The 17,821-nt window shown below is 33.5% G+C and overlaps 1 protein-coding gene across 5 annotated transcripts in view; it reads left to right on the forward strand.

Moving 5' to 3' along the window:
• The window catches only part of Stag2 (stromal antigen 2), a 135,207-nt gene extending 118,004 nt beyond the window's left edge, over window positions 1–17,203 (forward strand). For 4 of the 5 annotated variants that reach the window (XM_051141453.1, XM_051141452.1, XM_051141454.1 and 1 more), the window contains exons 28-34: window positions 1,093–1,221; window positions 3,518–3,741; window positions 6,281–6,470; window positions 6,561–6,671; window positions 9,550–9,676; window positions 11,449–11,526; window positions 15,476–17,203. In XM_051141453.1, coding sequence (XP_050997410.1) covers window positions 1,093–1,221; window positions 3,518–3,741; window positions 6,281–6,470; window positions 6,561–6,671; window positions 9,550–9,676; window positions 11,449–11,526; window positions 15,476–15,499 — 883 coding nt within the window. In that variant the 3' untranslated portion in view covers window positions 15,500–17,203. The remainder of the gene's footprint in view (window positions 1–1,092; window positions 1,222–3,517; window positions 3,742–6,280; window positions 6,471–6,560; window positions 6,672–9,549; window positions 9,677–11,448; window positions 11,527–15,475) is intronic. The other variant, XM_051141456.1, reaches the window with a different exon arrangement.
• Window positions 17,204–17,821: the final 618 nt, after the last annotated feature.

The raw sequence follows: 17,821 nt of genomic DNA on the forward strand, positions 1-17,821 counted from the left end.
ATGCTGCCCATCTCGTTTGAAACAAGGTTCGTGATTCTCCTGGAGCTCACTGATGAAGCGTAAATTGACTGGCCAGTGAACCTTGTGATTGCTTGTGCACTGTCACATGAATTGCACACAACTTATTGCTCTTACTCATTTTTTCTATCCCTCTCCAACTTTAGTTTATTCTCTTGCCATATTGTATGTCTTTTAGTATATCGGTGATAATTTTAGGTAAAATTAAGAGCCATACATAAAGTGATTAGTATACGAACTACATTTTGTCGTAAATAGCCTGGTTTCTTCCCCTATTTGTTATCATTGTTTTTCTACCCTTATATTTTGATAGAGTATAACTGTAGTTGTTATCTAGACTAATTGTGCTTTTTAAATTTTGACATCAATATGGTTAAAATGGGCCTTGGTTAGACATTAATTTTAAAAACCTTAAACAAGTTTTTTTTTTAAAGATTTATTTATTTATTACATATACAGTGTTCTGCATGTACACCTGCAGGCCAGAAGAGGGCACCAGATCTCATTATAGATGGTTGTGAGCCACCATGTAGCTGCTGGGAATTGAACTCAGAACCTCTGGAAGAGCAGGCAGCACTCTTAACCACTGAGCCATCTCTCCAGCCCCAACAAGTTATTATAAATATTCATTATTCACTTTTAAGGTAGTCTTAGATGTTAGAGTATGACTTTTCCTAATTTGAAAATAAACAGATAATATATTGATTATTATGTATAAGAATTTGGGCTATTTTTGTAAGAAAGAATATTTGAGTAAAGAATATATACTAAGCTTTTTGACATATTCCTGTAATCTCAGAATTTGGGAGGCCTACGCAGAAGAATCACATGGTAAAGGCCACTCTTTACAAAAGTATGTAGAAAGGAATGTAGATTAAGCCAAACTACAATTCGCTTGTGGTTAGCTAGTGACTCCTCCTCCCTTCCCAGCCCGGCCCCCTCTCAGTGTGTGTGTGTTATGTGAGAATGGTATGATAGGCTCTGGTTTTTAAACAAAATAATTTTTAGTTTTAAAAGTATTTGCAAAAGAAAAAACATCATAATATTAATTTTATTATTTTATTTCCTTTACAGAGATGGCATAGAATTTGCTTTTAAGGAGCCTAATCCACAAGGGGAGAGCCATCCACCATTAAATTTGGCATTTCTTGATATTCTCAGTGAATTTTCTTCTAAACTGCTCCGGCAAGATAAAAGAACAGTGTATGTATTTGCTAGAAATGTCCAGCTTAACTTCATTTTGAAATTCTGAAAAACAGTTGTTACACTGTTGTATATAAATTTATTGTAATCAAAAATTGCATCGCCTGGTTAAAGTATTATGTGTTAGTTGTTGCAGCTATTTGAGGGACTGACACAGGATTTGAGGGCAGGCTAGGCAACATTTACAGCACACATTAGGAGAGGAGGTCAGAAGATAACTTGTGCATGGTTGTGCTTTCTTTTTGTGCGTTCCTTGCATCATCTTTGCTTTGGCAACAAATTTTTTAAAACATATATTTTATTAATTTATTCTTGTTACATCTCAATGGTTATCCCCTCCCTTGTATCCTCCCATTCCTCCCTCCCTCCCATTTTCCCCTTATTCCCCTCCCCTATGACTGTGACTGAGGGGGATTTCCTCCCCCTGTATATGCTCATAGGGTATCAAGTCTCTTCTTGGTAGCCTGCTGTCAGGTCTTTTACCTGCTGGCCACTTGCCAACCCTAGACTTTGTTCTTTAAAGCAAAATTCTTTGACCATTAATCAGAAGTGCAGGTTAAACAATGCTACTTCTTATGTAACATATAGACAATATGAAGTAACTCTGATAGCATTAAATATTTTCAAGGATGTAGAGCAATAGAATAGTTTGTACATTATTGGTCACATAAATTTATACATGATTAGATTTGAAACTATCTGACATTGACTAGTAAATTTTAGCTTTTTTTCCCTATGTATCTCCAGGACCAATCACTTCATTTATGTGTGTGTGTGTGTGTGTGTGTGTGTGTGTGTGTGTGTGTGTGTGTGTGTGTGTGTGTATGCCCTATAAAATCTTTGCACTATACAATCAATAAGAACTATTAAAAAACAGTAAATATTACATTGTTTGAATATGGAAAATGTTAAAATAAGCTCCTCGTTACCTAAAATATGCATCAATATGGCTTCAGTCAAATTGATAGAATTTAAATATAATGCATAGCAAGTAGGAAAGCACACAACTATGCTATGATGTTTATAGACAATAATATGTTAGTATTTTCAAAGTGTAGACATGTGGCTTATAAATTAAAAAAAAGTCATCATAATAGAAACCCAACAGCAGAGAAGCAGAAAAACAAGAATGACTTCCATGAAGGCTACTTATTTAATTTTTTGTTTGTTTGTTTGTGAAGGTGAGTGTTTATTGTTTGTGGTTCATGTATATGAGTGAATAGGTGCATGTATGGAGGCCAGAACAGTCTGCTGGGTGTATAGACCTCCGCCTTTCTTCTCTGAGACATGATTTCTCAGCCCTGTTTTCCACCAACCTCTAATAATCCACCTGTCTCTCTACTCTGCATTACTGAGATTATGGCATTTACAACCATGTCCAGCTTAATATGTGAGTGAGTGCTGAGGCATCTGAACTAATGTACTTGTGATTGCAGACCAACTGTTCTTCTCCCACTGAGCCCTGTCCCTAGCCTAGAGACGCCTTAGTGATAATATTCTGCTAAGGGACATAGTGGCCATGGAGGTTTAATTTTTTTTACCAGTTAGTTTATTTTGGCTCAAATTTTGTGTCTGGTATTGGTTTCCAGCCTGGTAGCCAGTTCATAGGCTACAATGACAAGTATTTTAGTATTATGTATGGAAGAAGTATATTGTAACTAAAAAGATGTATTGAACAGTTACAACAAAGAAGTATGTTTTTTAACTGATTTTTCTAACAATTTAAGTTGATTAAAATTATTTATTGCAATTACTACAAATGTTTGAATTGTACAATATAGTTAGTTGATAAGTTTAAGCACAATGTAGCTTTCCATAACTTCTAGTGTTACACCCTGGGATCCAATCATGATGTTACTGCCATTTTTATGATTATGGTCATATTAGTTTGACAAATGTCTATCTCTTCATCTAAAATGGAGAGAATCTTTTCTTTACAAAACTGAAATTAATTAAAGGAATTTGAGAAACATGTTTAGCTCATAGTCATGTAAATATTGGTTAAATTTTGATATCAGAATTCTGTATTAAAAAAGTATAGATACATTTTCTATTTGTACATAGGTAATGTATATACCTGTTGTCAGTACCAAGGACATAGCAGATGAACAACAAACGCTAAGCTAGAATGCTTTCAACTATTTCATTCAATATGAGGTTTCAGTAGACATCTCTTCATTGTGCTGCTGAGACTGAGACTAAGTAGTGAGATATTAGGCTCAGGTTCTTATAAGGAAGGTTTGTTTGAACTAGCACCTCTGTGCATCAAAGTTAATGCTTTCTTCTTCTTTTTAAGGTATGTTTATTTGGAAAAGTTCATGACCTTTCAGATGTCACTCCGAAGAGAAGATGTATGGCTTCCTCTGATGTCGTACCGAAATTCTTTGCTAGCTGGTGGTGATGATGATACCATGTCAGTCATTAGTGGAATGAGCAGTCGGGGGTCAACTGTGAGGAGTAAAAAATCAAAACCATCTACAGGAAAACGGAAAGTGGTTGAAGGCATGCAACTTGCACTCCGTAAGGACCAACTGAATTGTCATTACTCAGTATCGGCTTATACAATTTATCAATTTGGCATAAATGTTTTAACCATTTTACATACATGGCAGACAGTTCTGTCAACTCAGGAACATTCTCCCTTTTCAGATGAGAAGTAGTACAGATTGTTACTTCCTAATCACTATTATATACTGTATGCATATGAAAATTGTTCCAAATAGCAGATTATTTTGTTGGAACAAAAAAATTTTTTTTTTAAAGCTGTGATGTAACCTGAATTTCTATTCAGAAATAATGAAATAATTGTGAAGAACATGATAGAAATTAAAAATTAATTCTCATAGGAATGCACTATGCTTCATGATTTTGAGCTCCTAGTATCCCAAAAGTGGTCCCATCTGGACCTAGAGATTTTTTTTTCCATTTCTTAGTTCTCAAACAACTTTAGGACAATTGTGAAGATTGTTGCAATTATCACTGCTGAGAACCAAATGTCTTAAGGCTTGGGATATAGTAAGAATATAGTGTCTCAGTTAGAAAGGCCTAAATGTTGGTAGCTACATTTGTTATGGAAGCATCTTTACTTACATATCTGACTTCACCGCGACTGTCTCCATATTAGCATCTTAGTAAGCTCCTAGAGCTATTACTCTACAGACAGGATATGGAAGCTGTCAGTGTAAAACCTCAGCCTGCAAACAGACATGCTATAACTTCTGTCATATTCTACTGGCCAAGAAATCAATAGAGATTCCAGGGGAAGGGATACAGTCCTTCTCTTCAGTTTTTGTTTTGTTTTCATGAGACAGTATCATGTATCACGAGCTGGCCTTGGACTTATGAATCTCTTACCCACTTTTCCAAGGGAAGGGAGTAGAGAAGCATACTACTGTGCCTTCTCAATCCTCTGCACCTTAATGTAAAGGACATTGAAACTGTAACGTCCAGCTTTAGCCTTGGTTATAAAGCCCTGCGTCACTGCAGCTGAGCAAAGAATCCAGACTAGGATGTGATAACTTATAAGAAACTATAGGAAGTATCATTTTAATAGAAAAATTAGCAAATTAAGAAGATGCTTTTTGCATATAATTGGAAATCTTTGAAATCTTTGAATAGTTAAAAATTTGTGCTGAGTCACCAAGTTACTCCTCTACATTCTTTGCAACACACTTATGTATTAGTATTTATATAATATCTTACAAATAGATTATTAAATTAGACAATATTTTTACAGAAAATGTAAGTGATCTCTTTAGGTTATTTAGTATTAGTAAATTAGTGGAATGTATGGTAAATGCCAGATCAATGGAAAATGATCCTGAACACAATAGAACTATATTAATAATCTTACTATATTGTGTAATATGCAATTTATATCTAAGTCCTTAATTACTTGAGTATTAGCACATTTATCCTCAACTTTTTAAAAAAACTATGAACATGTGCATGAAATGTGTGCACCACACATACACGCACACACATCTTATAATAAAATAACTTTCCTACAAATTCATAGTTAGTAAATAATTTTACCTTACTACTAACTTAGTGACACTGACACGAGAATTTGTCAGTTATAATGATGGGGAGACCCTATATGTTTGGGAGCATAGACTTTAATATTCCACTACTTAATGTACATATAGACTTTGTGCCCTTTGACATCAAGGACTTAAGACCAGCTTGGCCATTCATGTCCTATAGACTGAAAACAACTTCTCCTCTGTATCCTCATTGGGTTTTCCGGAGCCATATGCTTATTCTCTTATCTGGCCTATTACTTGTTACTTGTTAGCATTCCTATTCATAAGTCTACCATCCATACTACTGCCACATTGACGAAAATATGTAACTCACCAAATTGTTTCCCTTTCTTTAACTGTTAGCAATAGTCTCTTGTGATCTTAGCCCAGATCACACCATGTTCCACATATTAGTTCTTTTTGTTGTTTGTTTGCATTGGGTTTTGAAACAAAGTCTCACTGTCTACCCCAGGCTGGCTTTGAACTACTGTTCCCACTTTGTCCTGAGTGCTGCAGCCTGCCTATCATGTGCCTGGCTACATATCAAATCCCATTTCTTTATCCAGTTTTATTCTTTTAATCTTTACATTCCTATAGTAGCAAGCTATTAGATGAACCATATGGAATCGGCATTTTATAAGTCAGATATCAGCAGATTAATATGATTTGGCCATTGCTGTTTTGTGCCTTTGTGCTCTTGTTATATGCCTAGAGAGTCATTCTTACTGCAGATGCTCCCTACTCTTTCTAACCATTGTTTCCATGTAGCCCTTTCTAATCTCTATCACCATTCCCATGCCCTCTAAGTTCCTTTTTTCCTAGCCTTTACTATACTATGTTGTAGTTGCTTACCTTTCCTTTCTTCACAACCAGACTGTAAGGCCAGGGTAAAACATACACCTTTGCATGACCCAGTTTTTAATAGTACTATGTGGAAAGTAACCACATGTTTGTTGTTTTAAATAGTTTATATTAGACTCTGGATAAATTATAGTTAGTAGCAAAACTTCATTGCTGTAAATTTTCTCTTTCAGCTGAAGAAAGCAGTAGTAGTGACAGTATGTGGCTAAGCAGAGAGCAAACACTGCATACCCCTGTTATGATGCAGACACCACAGCTCACCTCCACTATTATGAGAGAGCCTAAAAGATTACGGCCTGAGGATAGCTTCATGAGTGTCTATCCAATGCAGACAGAACACCATCAAACTCCTCTTGATTATAAGTAAGTACATTTGATCATTTTCTTTACTAGAACTTTATTAATTACATAGAAAAAAGTTAAGTTAAAAGAAGAATAAAATTCTCCTTGAAGCACGCAGGTAACATGGATGTTAGCTCAAAGACAACAAGAGGAAGCAAGGCAACAGCAGGAGAGAGCAGCAATGAGCTATGTTAAACTGCGAACTAATCTTCAGCATGCCATGTAAGTGAGAGTGCCTTATTGTCTGAGTCTAGGAAGTTCACTAATTCATTTTAACATACTTTAATGTGTGCCGTATCTACAATTTCAGCAAACTCTCTAGAGTAACTAAGCTGAAATAATCAAGGAACTAGATTTTTGTCTTTCCAACAGAAAAATAAAATATTTCAAGTCAAATATTAACTAGTTAGCCAAAGGACCAATCAATCTTAAATGAATCTGTTGGAAAAGTATAAATATGAATCCTTGTTTATTTTGGTACACAGAATTAAAAATACATTTGTGTTACATCTTAATTATGTTCCCACCTTAGTTCAGGTCCTCATCTTTCACCTGAACTATTATAATTAGCTTTCTAACTGATTTTCTTCCCTCAAACCCCCCCATTTATCCGCTCACCAAACCTCTCTCTTCACACTTTCCACCACTCCATCATTCACAATATCATCAAGAATTATAATTTTAGAATACAAATTCTACCATGTAACTTTCTTACTTAGAACTTTTCCATGGCTCCCCATTGCCTGCTGGATAAAAGTTCAGTTTCTTTACTTAGTTCATGGCATGCAAGATCTTTCAAAATATGCCCCGGGACTCCATTTTAGTATATCATATCTCATTACCCGGATACTGGTAAATTCCGGTGAAAACAGGCTTAAATGTCACTTAAGTAAAACTGTAATCTTCTGTGATCTGGTAACAGTGTATATGTCTATTTCTTACAGCATTTACCATATTGTATTATAAGTATTTGTGCATTACAATTTTGTTCATTTTTCTAGACTGTGAGCTCCTCAAGGGCAGGGAATTCATTGTTAGCGCTTGATACATAGAAAATACTAAGCAAATATTCGTGGAATGACTAAAATGTTCAACGCAAAAAAAAATTGTTGTTACTTTGTTTTTGTTAAATTCTGTATGGGAACTTGATAAGCTAGCTGTGACTCAAAATGAAATTGCTGACAAGTAGACTTAATCCTGTCTTATATACATGGCAAAAATGTTATTCTAATTATTTGAAGTTTGAAAGCATTGTAACAATTTATTTTTTAAAACTTGGCAGATAGTGATTGTTACCTCTTTGAAAACCTATACTTTATTGACTTTAAAATAACAATTCACATTTAAAAAAAATGATCACTCATCACATGAATATGATGACATGTAAATATTCAGTCTAGTTATCTCTCTGGTGGTCTTGAGAACCTCTTGAGTTCCTAAATATGCACCATTACAGCTTGTCTCCTATGGTCATTATCTATACCAGCACTTGGTTCTTTCTTATTTGTTCTCTTGCCCTATCGTCCATATTTTGTATTTTACTTCATGCTTGATTTTACAACCAATTTCTTAGCTTTCAGTTAAACACCATCCAGATGGTCAGAATTCTGCCATGTAATTATTTGGTTTATATTTGTCCTCTAAAAACTTGGCTCCAGTTCTCAAGAGCTTAGAGGTCTAACAAGTCTCCTTATTGAGTACCGTTTTCATGTTTCTTATTGTTTGCTATTTGGTTTGGTTCTTTATTATAGACAATCCCCTCCAGAAAACTAAGGATTGCCTGAGTTAAACAGCTATCACCAGAGGACTCTTGGTGGTTGTACCATAAATGGTTGATTGCCTGAAGCTTTAGGATACTTTGCTTTACAATGATTTTTTTTCTTTCCTTATTGATACCTACCCTGTAACTAAAATAACTTCTGAATTATATTTTTCTCCATAGTTTATATTACATAACTTTAGTGTACTGTAAAGGAAATACAGAATGGATTTCTGGCTTTTGATGATATGTTTTGCAAAACACACAGATTGCCTTTACTTTTATTTCAACAAAAATGTAATAAAATTGTCTTTTATTATCCAGAACTATTATGCCTGATATTATCATATCTGTTCAGAAAGCCTGGAACAGAAATTGTGATCTTCCATAGTATTGTACATATTGAAGATATTTAATTAAATTATTTAGTTTTTTGTGAGTTGTTTTTGGGACCTGAGGGAATCTTTGGAAAAGAAAAGATGGTAATGTCAGCCAACTGGAAAGCAAGAAGTCACATTCATATTCACCATTTTGCTGCCTACTTTACACTGATATGGGCTAATTTGTGAACTTAGGTTATTTTCCCTGTGATTATGTGAAAAACTACAGCTTTTGATCTTGATGTTATTTTTCATAGTGTGGAGGAATTCAGCTTTGAGCATGAAGTGTTGAGTTTTATATAGGCAGAATTAATTATTTCAGTATACCCTGATAGCCTTTGATGCATATATTGTAATATATACCATTTTGTCAAGTGTATCTCTGTTTTCCCATAGTATATTGTAAGCTCCTTGAGGGCAGGAATCATGTTTTACTCATTTCTTTTTATCCATAGGATATAATAGAAGCCTGTTAGGGGAGTAGGCATCATGTGACTATTTGAGTGAATATATGGCTGGTGCATATATTTGTTATTAAATGAATGAGAAACTAATGATTAATATTAACATTAGGTATAATCAGAATATATGCATTCTGAAATGTCATTTTTTGGTCTGTTTTATTTTTACTAATTTGTACCCTTCTACTTTCAAAAAAGGATTTGAGGTATCTGCTATGTTTACATGTGGAAATTTCTCATTGAACATTGTATATGGCATATCAGAACTATCAAACTAAATGTATCAAAGTGATGTAGAATAAACTTAAATCCTGAACATTTTAAAACAAGTGAACATTGGGATTTTGACACCATAGATGACATAATCAATGCCTAATCATTCTTTCCCACCTTTAATTCCATCATTTTCCATTTTGAATATAGAAAGCTACATATTTGCTGCCTATATAGTAATAGTCATGCATTGGTTCAGATCTTTACCTTGTTTTATATTTCTCTAGTCGGCGTGGTACAAGCCTAATGGAAGATGATGAAGAGCCAATTGTTGAAGATGTTATGATGTCCTCAGAAGGAAGAATTGAGGATCTTAATGAGGGAATGGACTTCGACACCATGGATATAGACTTGGTAAGAAATAACCAGAAGTAGTATTTTTTCTTGTTCTAATCTTTTGAAAATAATATTGATATTTCTTAGAGAAAGATAAAAAATAGGTTCTAAAAAACGTTAAAGCCATTTTCATGGATTTAAGTGTATAAGAAGGGATTGAAGCAAATGTACAGTTGGTTGGTGGGTGTGCTAGATCTTAGTTTGTTCTACCTGTACCACATAAGAAAAAATATTCTTTCTAAACACAATATTTGTAGTACATATATTCTTTAAGCTTGCCTTCAACCCATTAGGTTTTTCAGAAAATGATTACCATAACACACACACACACACACACACACACACACACACACACACACACACACACACACACACACATACACACACACGGTTTATTCTGGGTCTGCCACATGAAAGAGCTCATAATTTAAGTTTAAAGTTATGTGTTTAGGTTAGCTTGTAAAAGATGATTACATGGGAAGTCCAAGGCATAGTAATATTGGTTACATTCTTCTTAAGGGAAAGTTAAACAGGCTGAATATACTGTAGAGGAACAGATTGTGTTTAAATTTTCTCTGGTGGGCTGGTGGTACACACTTTCAATGCCAGCACTCAGGAATCAGAGGTAGGTGCATCTCTGAGTTCAAAGCCAGCCTGGTCTACAGAGGGAGTTTCAAGACAACCAGGGCTGCAAAGAGAAACCCAGTCTCAAAAACTAAACAAATAAAAACAATAGTTTTAAATGGTCTCAAGGCATATTATTATCTTGATTTCAAGGCTGAGCAAAAGTTCAGATTCTGAAGGCAAGAAATATTTTTTGAAATAATAAAAATCATATATTTGGATTTGAAGTAATCTTAGCAATGTATAAGATTATACTTTATTTTGCTTAGACTATAAAAATCAAATAATACCCAGTGTTTACATACATGTTTTTAAAAGTTGTGAGTATATTATATCAATCTCTAAATTTTCATTGTCAGATATAGTTCATTACATTCTTGATAGAATCATTTTGTTGAGGCAGACTTCCATGTTGGATATAAAGTAAAATTGAGAAGGCAAGTACATACAAGGTTTTGTTTGTTTGTTTTGAGACAGGGTTTCCTTGGCTTGGCAGTGTAGCCTTGGGTCTCCTGGGACTCACTTTGTAGATCAGACTGGCCTCGAACTCACAAAGATCCACCTGTTTCTGCTTCCCAAATGCTGAGTTTAAAGGCATGCATCACTATCATCCAACATAAGGGGTTTTTTTTGTTGTTGTTGTTTAGGTCTTATTTGGTATGCTTATACATATTTCGTTTTAGCAACAATCTCATTCAACTTTGTGAGATAGATTGAGGTGATAGAAGATATTAAAGGTTAAAAAGTTAACTTATTCAAGGAGAAGAAATCCTCAAATTAGTAAAGCTGAACTTATAAGAAGAAGCCAAGTCCCTGTGTTTGAGGTATTTAGTGAATTCTCCTTGAAAGAAAGCAGTGCTATTTCTCTGTAGAGTAATGTCATAAGTAAGATGTCTTTCAAGAAAAATGCTATTAGAAGAATGGTTTCGTTATGTTTGTATTAAAGTGAGAAATATGTTTCTGTTTTAGTTTAAGACTATTTTTCTGCTAATGAAGTTTTTTTGTGCTTACAACCATCCTGGTTTTGGGAGGAATGGGGGCAAGCAACTTCAAGTATACTTGAAAATCACATAGAATATTCAGAAAACTAATGACATTAATATGGATATTTTTATTTACTATGTGGTTTACTTGTATAAATAAACAAGCTTTCTATTTTTTCTTAGCCACCATCAAAGAACAGAAGAGAGAGAACAGAACTGAAGCCCGATTTCTTTGATCCAGCTTCAATTATGGATGAATCAGTAGGTTTAATTTAAATATGTCCCAGGATTTTTAATCCAAATTTTAGGCAGTGGCCCGATGAAATAGTGATAAAAGGTTAAATGTATTTCAGAATTCTTGACCAACTGGGAATTGAATGTAGACCTTTCCTGTAGGTTTGGGCTGCCTGTTGAGGGATTTCAAATAAGGGAATGACATGAATCAGAATTGTATCTCAGCAAGAAATTTTCCGTATTTATGAATAGGTAGAAGAAATAGAGGAATAATTATAATATAAAGTCATGGTAGGAAACAATAACATACAATTGAGAGTAGTAGTATACATCTATAATTGCTGTACTTTGGAAGCTAATAGAGGATCATGAGATAAAGGTCAACTTGACCATACTGTCTCAAAAGGGAAAAAAGAAACCTGAACAAGGGTTTCAATAGTGAAGAGTAAGATTGGTATACCTAGGGTATAATATTTTGCTGACCTCTTCAGGTAGTTATTTTATTTTCTATTTCTTTAATACTTTATACATACTTTCATTGTGATAATTAACCACACTAATATAATAAGATAAACTTGGCCCCTGATAGACTTCACTCGTTGAAGCAGTGGCAATTCTGTTTGAGTTCTGTCTAACATTATAATTATTTTGTTTTGTCAAATAATTTGCATATCTTTTCATTTCCCTTTTTGGGTTTGCCCATTCATGCTGATTCCTCCCTATACCTAACTATACCTATTGCTTTATCCTCTGAGGTCTTGTTATCTCTTACTTACCCGATTCCTTGCCCTTGTTGACCTCACAATCTGCTTTAGACAGATCTTGGAAATGTTGTTGACAAACCACACCATATAATATTTGTTGGTTGTATAACACAAAGGCTTTACAGAGAAGCACCCATAGATAATCTTTGGACAGTGAATCTGCTTTCTTTAGTGCATGGTGCTGGGAGTTGAAGATGGACCTCACACTTTCTTGGCAAATGCCTTACCACTGAGCACTGTTCTTAGCCCTTTGGGAGAGATCTTTTTAAATTCCATTTATTCTCAATTTCTAATGTGCAACTGAGTCATCCAGAGATCTTTTTAAAAACGCAACTAGTTTATCTAGTTTAGAAGGTTCAGAGTTTGGCCTGAGGCTTTGCATCTTTAACAAGTGCTATTGATACTTTAGGTCTGTGGACCATTGTTTTGAGTACTTGACTGTTTAGCAAGAGGCAACCTAACCTACCCACAATTCTATAATTTAATTGTATGTTGAATTATGTGGTATTTAAAAGCATTAGAATATTAATTTGATAGTAGTCACTGCCATATCTACTTAACTAAAACTAAAATAAGGTCTTACTAGTGTGAAATGCCAAGAAATGTACTTAGGAAGTCAAAATGAGAAATTACAGTCAAAATTGATGGGCTTTCCATATTTTTTCATGTATTTCTCTAGTGCCATCAACCTTAAGTATTTATTTACTTAATCACATACCATAGATACTAAATGACATATTAGAGTTCTAAAAAATACTGATATGGCCATAAAAACGGTTTATACCCATTTTGACACTTAACATGTAAGAAAAGTACAACTTGATGTGAAAAGAAATAGGAACCCAATATTAATACAACTTCATCACACTCTAATGATATTGAATATTAGGAATAAATGATAACCTTTGTTGATTGTTTTAGATGCCTTTGCTAGTGAAATAAGGAAATGAACACATGTATGTATGTATGTATGTAATTTTATAGCATTACCACATGATGGCAGCAACCACATAACTGAGTGCTCAGTAATCTTTAAAGGTTTGGGCACATTTAGAAATCTTTGAATATTCATTTTTAAATTTCTGTGACTTAAAAAAAATATGTAGTTAATAAAAACAGGATTAATAGAAGATACTAAATGCAAAAAAATCTGTTTTCTTATAATAAATACATTTATTGTGAGAAATTTATACAACCTATAAATTATAAGACATTTATATAACCTATAAATGTCATCAAAATAGTAAAACTGGAATTTGAATCCCTTAATGCCCAGTTCTAAGTTCTCTAATTCTAAGTGAAGTTACTCAAAGCACTTACTATAGATAGATACATCAGCCTGCGACTAAACAAATCCCCAACTGTCTTTTGGGATAGGAAATTCACCTTGTCTAGGAATGGTAGTATATGAATTTTCCACATAACATTTTAGAGTTGCATACACAGAAGATTCTAGTTAATAGTATAGTTGGTTTCACACCTGGAAACAAAACTGGTCTATCTTCTGTGATATGGTCATTTTCCTGTTGGTGTTTGTATAATACCCCAAAACTTTATATTTGTACTTTGAACATGCTCAAGTGTTTATTAATGTTGACATCAAAAATGAGAATAATGTGTTAACTCTAGTGTCACTCGTGTAAAATTTCTCATACTAGAATTATCTGCAGTATAAAATTAGAAAAAGAGAGCTTAATATAACAAAGCTAATTAATATTCTAATGGGGAAATATGGCTGTAAGCCAGTATGCACAAAACAAAATGAATATCAGATGTTTTGTGATTACCTATTATGTTTGAAAAATAGCTGACATCATTTTAGTAATATACTCTACAATCAAAATTGACTAGTGGGACTGGAGGGGTGGCTCAGTAGTTAAGAGCACTTGCTGTGCTTCCAGAGGAGCTCGATTCTATTCTTGGCACACATGTGGTATTCAACAACTAACTGCTGCCTGTAGCTCTAGTTCCTGGGAACCTGATGCTGCCTTCTGGCCTCCATAGACATAGCATTCATGTAGTCCACATACATACATGCAGGAAAGGAGTCACACAAATATTGTACCTTTTCATCAGTAATTGGAACTCTAGTTACTCAAAGTTATAGAGCATTTTGACTAGAAGAAATCTTTAAACATCATTTAGTCCTCCTTAATGGAAACATTCTAACTACCCAACTCTTGACTCTAACTAATGGGAACCCCGAGGCTTCTTAAAGAAGCAAGAAGGACAAGGGAGGAAAAGTATGGTAGTTGTATGGAGAATGTGTGACTCATTTTTATTTTTAATAGTGGAGAGTCCAAGCACTTTGCTTGATAATTCGCTACAATACACTAATATTCATTGTCTAAAAATAAGCACTTCGTTCAGATGAAAACAATTCATGGGGTTCTGACTTCTGTTGAACTGAGAAGTCTGAACTTTTAGTGATCTCGATCTCAGTTCCCTCTGGCTTTGCCAGCTGGTCTCACTCATTTTCAGTAGCCTAAAGTTTTGCTTAACTGATCTAATAAGTGCTAGAATTGTAATCGAAACCTTTAACATAATACATTCGGTCAAAGTTGCATGCTGCTTTAGTGAAGAAGGTGCAGTTATTTTTAGTGAGGAGTTATTGCCAGATTTTAACCTACCACTCCTTTTCTAACTGGAATGCATTTAAAAAGGACCAGAAGAACTCATTTTGGTCAGATTTCACCTTAGTTGCTTTCTTAAAATTTGTACTTTTCTGTTCATTAACTCAGACCAGATTTTCTAAAGAGAGCTCTTTATTTTTTACATAGCTGCAGAGTTCTTAAATTTTTCTTTTGGTCTTCATGTTTAGATAGATGCCTATTAAAAACCACCCACTTGAAGGGACAAATAGCTAAGTTCCTAAGACTCTCTTAAATTCTTTCCAATGACCCCTTCCTATAAGGATATGTTGCTCATTCAAGGAATGTTTCAGACGTTAGGGGATTATGTAACAATTATGCCAGAGTCCCTACTCATGGTTATATTTGTGAGTTAATTGGTATCTTAATGACTACTAGTGTTATTTTATTATTTATTAATGATCACTTTATTTTTGTAATTATATGTCTGAAGAGATGTTTTCAGAGTGGTTTTATAGCATTTTATTTAACATAAAATGACAAAGTATTACAATATTTACAGCTTTTTATTAAGAGATGAATGACTATTTTAACGAGATTTTTTTTTCCCTCTCTCATTAGGTTCTTGGGGTGTCAATGTTTTAATACCAGTACACATTTAAATCTGTGGTGAAGTCATTTTCTAAGTGGAAGAGGAAATTTTAAAATAAAGTGTGGTAGATACAGTGAAATTCTGTACAGATTTTTCTCTAAGGAGAATATAACATGCTTATGCTTACCAAGATGAAGTGCATTGAGGGGCAGTTTTGTTTGCCTGAAAAAATAAAGGACAAGTAAACAATTTGATGATAAGCTACAGTTTTTCTTAGAAAGTAAATATTTTATTTATGCGCTGTTAGCTGGCTTTTAAAGGAATTATTTCATGCTTTTTTAAAAAAATATAACAATCTGAAGAAGTATTTGGTACAGATAAGAATCTTCTCACATTTATTTACTGGTTGTACTAAATAATGATGACCTCTGCTGGATTTCTGTTTACATCCATGAAACAAAAGTTAAGGATGGATTTATTCCCTGACCCCGAAATTGTAGGATAGAATTGTTTTTAGCATTCAAAATTTAAATGCTTAAAACATCAATCAACAAAACTTTGTTTTAAATGTTGTAATTGTGGGAAAAAGTTAAACTTATAAGCAGAACTTTTACAATTTTTTCATCTAAAATGTATTTTAAGATATTTTTAAAATCCAAGAGCTTCTGTATACTTTTCAGAAATATCCAGATGCAGTGAACTGCCAGAAGGTAACCAGTCTCAAACATGCTTATCCCATATCAGCCCTGAAAGTTTGCTTGTCCTTTAAGATAAAAATGTAATGTTGTGATATTCCTTCCAGTAGTGCCACTGTATTTTGTCTCCAAATAAAAGAAGCTTATTGTAGTATGTTTGCAGAAAAATTTAAACAAAAATTATACAGCTTATTAGAGTGTGGGAATAGGGATCTAAATTTTAAATAAAATTATATATATATATAAATTGGTGCTGATTTTATAATTGCGCAGTTTGTTTAGTTTTTTCTTACTTTTAAATTCCAACTTAAAATTATGAGGTTTCAGAAATATATTGAAAGTTTAACAATGTTTAAAAATAGAAAAGCATGACTGTTCATGCTTTAAAATGATTTTTAAATTTGTATTTTATATTGTTTTATCTATCTGTCTTTGCAAGCAGTCTTCAGGTTAAAGATACTTCTAACAGGTTACAGTACATTTCCTCTGTATGTAAATTAGATGGGATAATAGAATTCATAACCCATAATATTCTTTGAAAGCTAAGCTTTAAACTTCATTTTATGTCCTTTCACAAATGAATTAGTTTAAAACAGAAAGTGGCCACTTGCCATTTTGACATCAGCTCATTTTGCGAGGCTTAGGCAGCTAGACATTGTTTAAAACAAAATATTAACTTATATTACATGTGTATCTATCTTTTGTCAGTCGTCTCTCAGTTCTTGAGGTATATTATTTTAATCATTCCATGCCTTAATATGCTTGCAATACAAGAATATCTTCAGATGTGTGAATACCAAAAGGCTTCTGGTTTTAGTCAGGAAATCAACAAGCATTGGGCTGTGGTAGCCAAAAAAACCATAGGATAGCTGAAAGACCACAAAATACACTTATTTTATTAATTCATGGTTAACAAATAAAACCAGACTTGTCTAACATATTCCATCAACAAACATTCTTATGTGCGAACGTATTGCATATGTTCTTTTACACATCACTGCATTTTCCTAGAACTGCTGAGAGGACTGTATATATGATTTTAAACCTAAGTTGATTTTTTTTCCTCACTCTTGAAAGGAGTACTTCTTTGTGAAAGCAGTTCTTACAGCTTTGTTTTCAACCAGCTAAAAATGTTTTATATATTACTCTAACCTGTTGTCCTCCACATTCTATTGTCCTAATTGTACTGTTTTCTGATTTGTATTTATGTCTTGAGACAGTAACTTTTTGAATAAAAATAAACCTACAGTATGTTGTATGCTTTATCTCTTGTAATCCAAAAGGGGAGGGTGGCTCTAAATGCTTTATAAATTATATTTATTATCACATTTTCATGTGTTTGAGTGGGACTATTTATAGAACACATCACCAGTTTATATTTTTAATAAATTAAAAAAATATTTTTAAATGTGACTAAATCCCTAGTTGGGTTGTTTAAAATAGAAACCTGTAACCATTACTTAAAAAAAAAATATCTGGTGTAGATTAAGCACACTTTTAAACACCTATATTGTTCATTCAGAATATATTTGAATGCCAACTGTGTCAGATGTGTTAAAAGTTTTCCCCTCACAGTTCCATGTAAAATAATAAAATCATTAAGATTGAACTGAGTTTTAGGACAAAAATCTAGCAAGGAATCCTGATTTAGAGAAATCTATTTTGGATAATGGGCTCATG

Source organism: Acomys russatus, chromosome X, assembly GCF_903995435.1.
Source record: "Acomys russatus chromosome X, mAcoRus1.1, whole genome shotgun sequence".
In the NCBI taxonomy this organism is placed as follows: domain Eukaryota; kingdom Metazoa; phylum Chordata; class Mammalia; order Rodentia; family Muridae; genus Acomys; species Acomys russatus.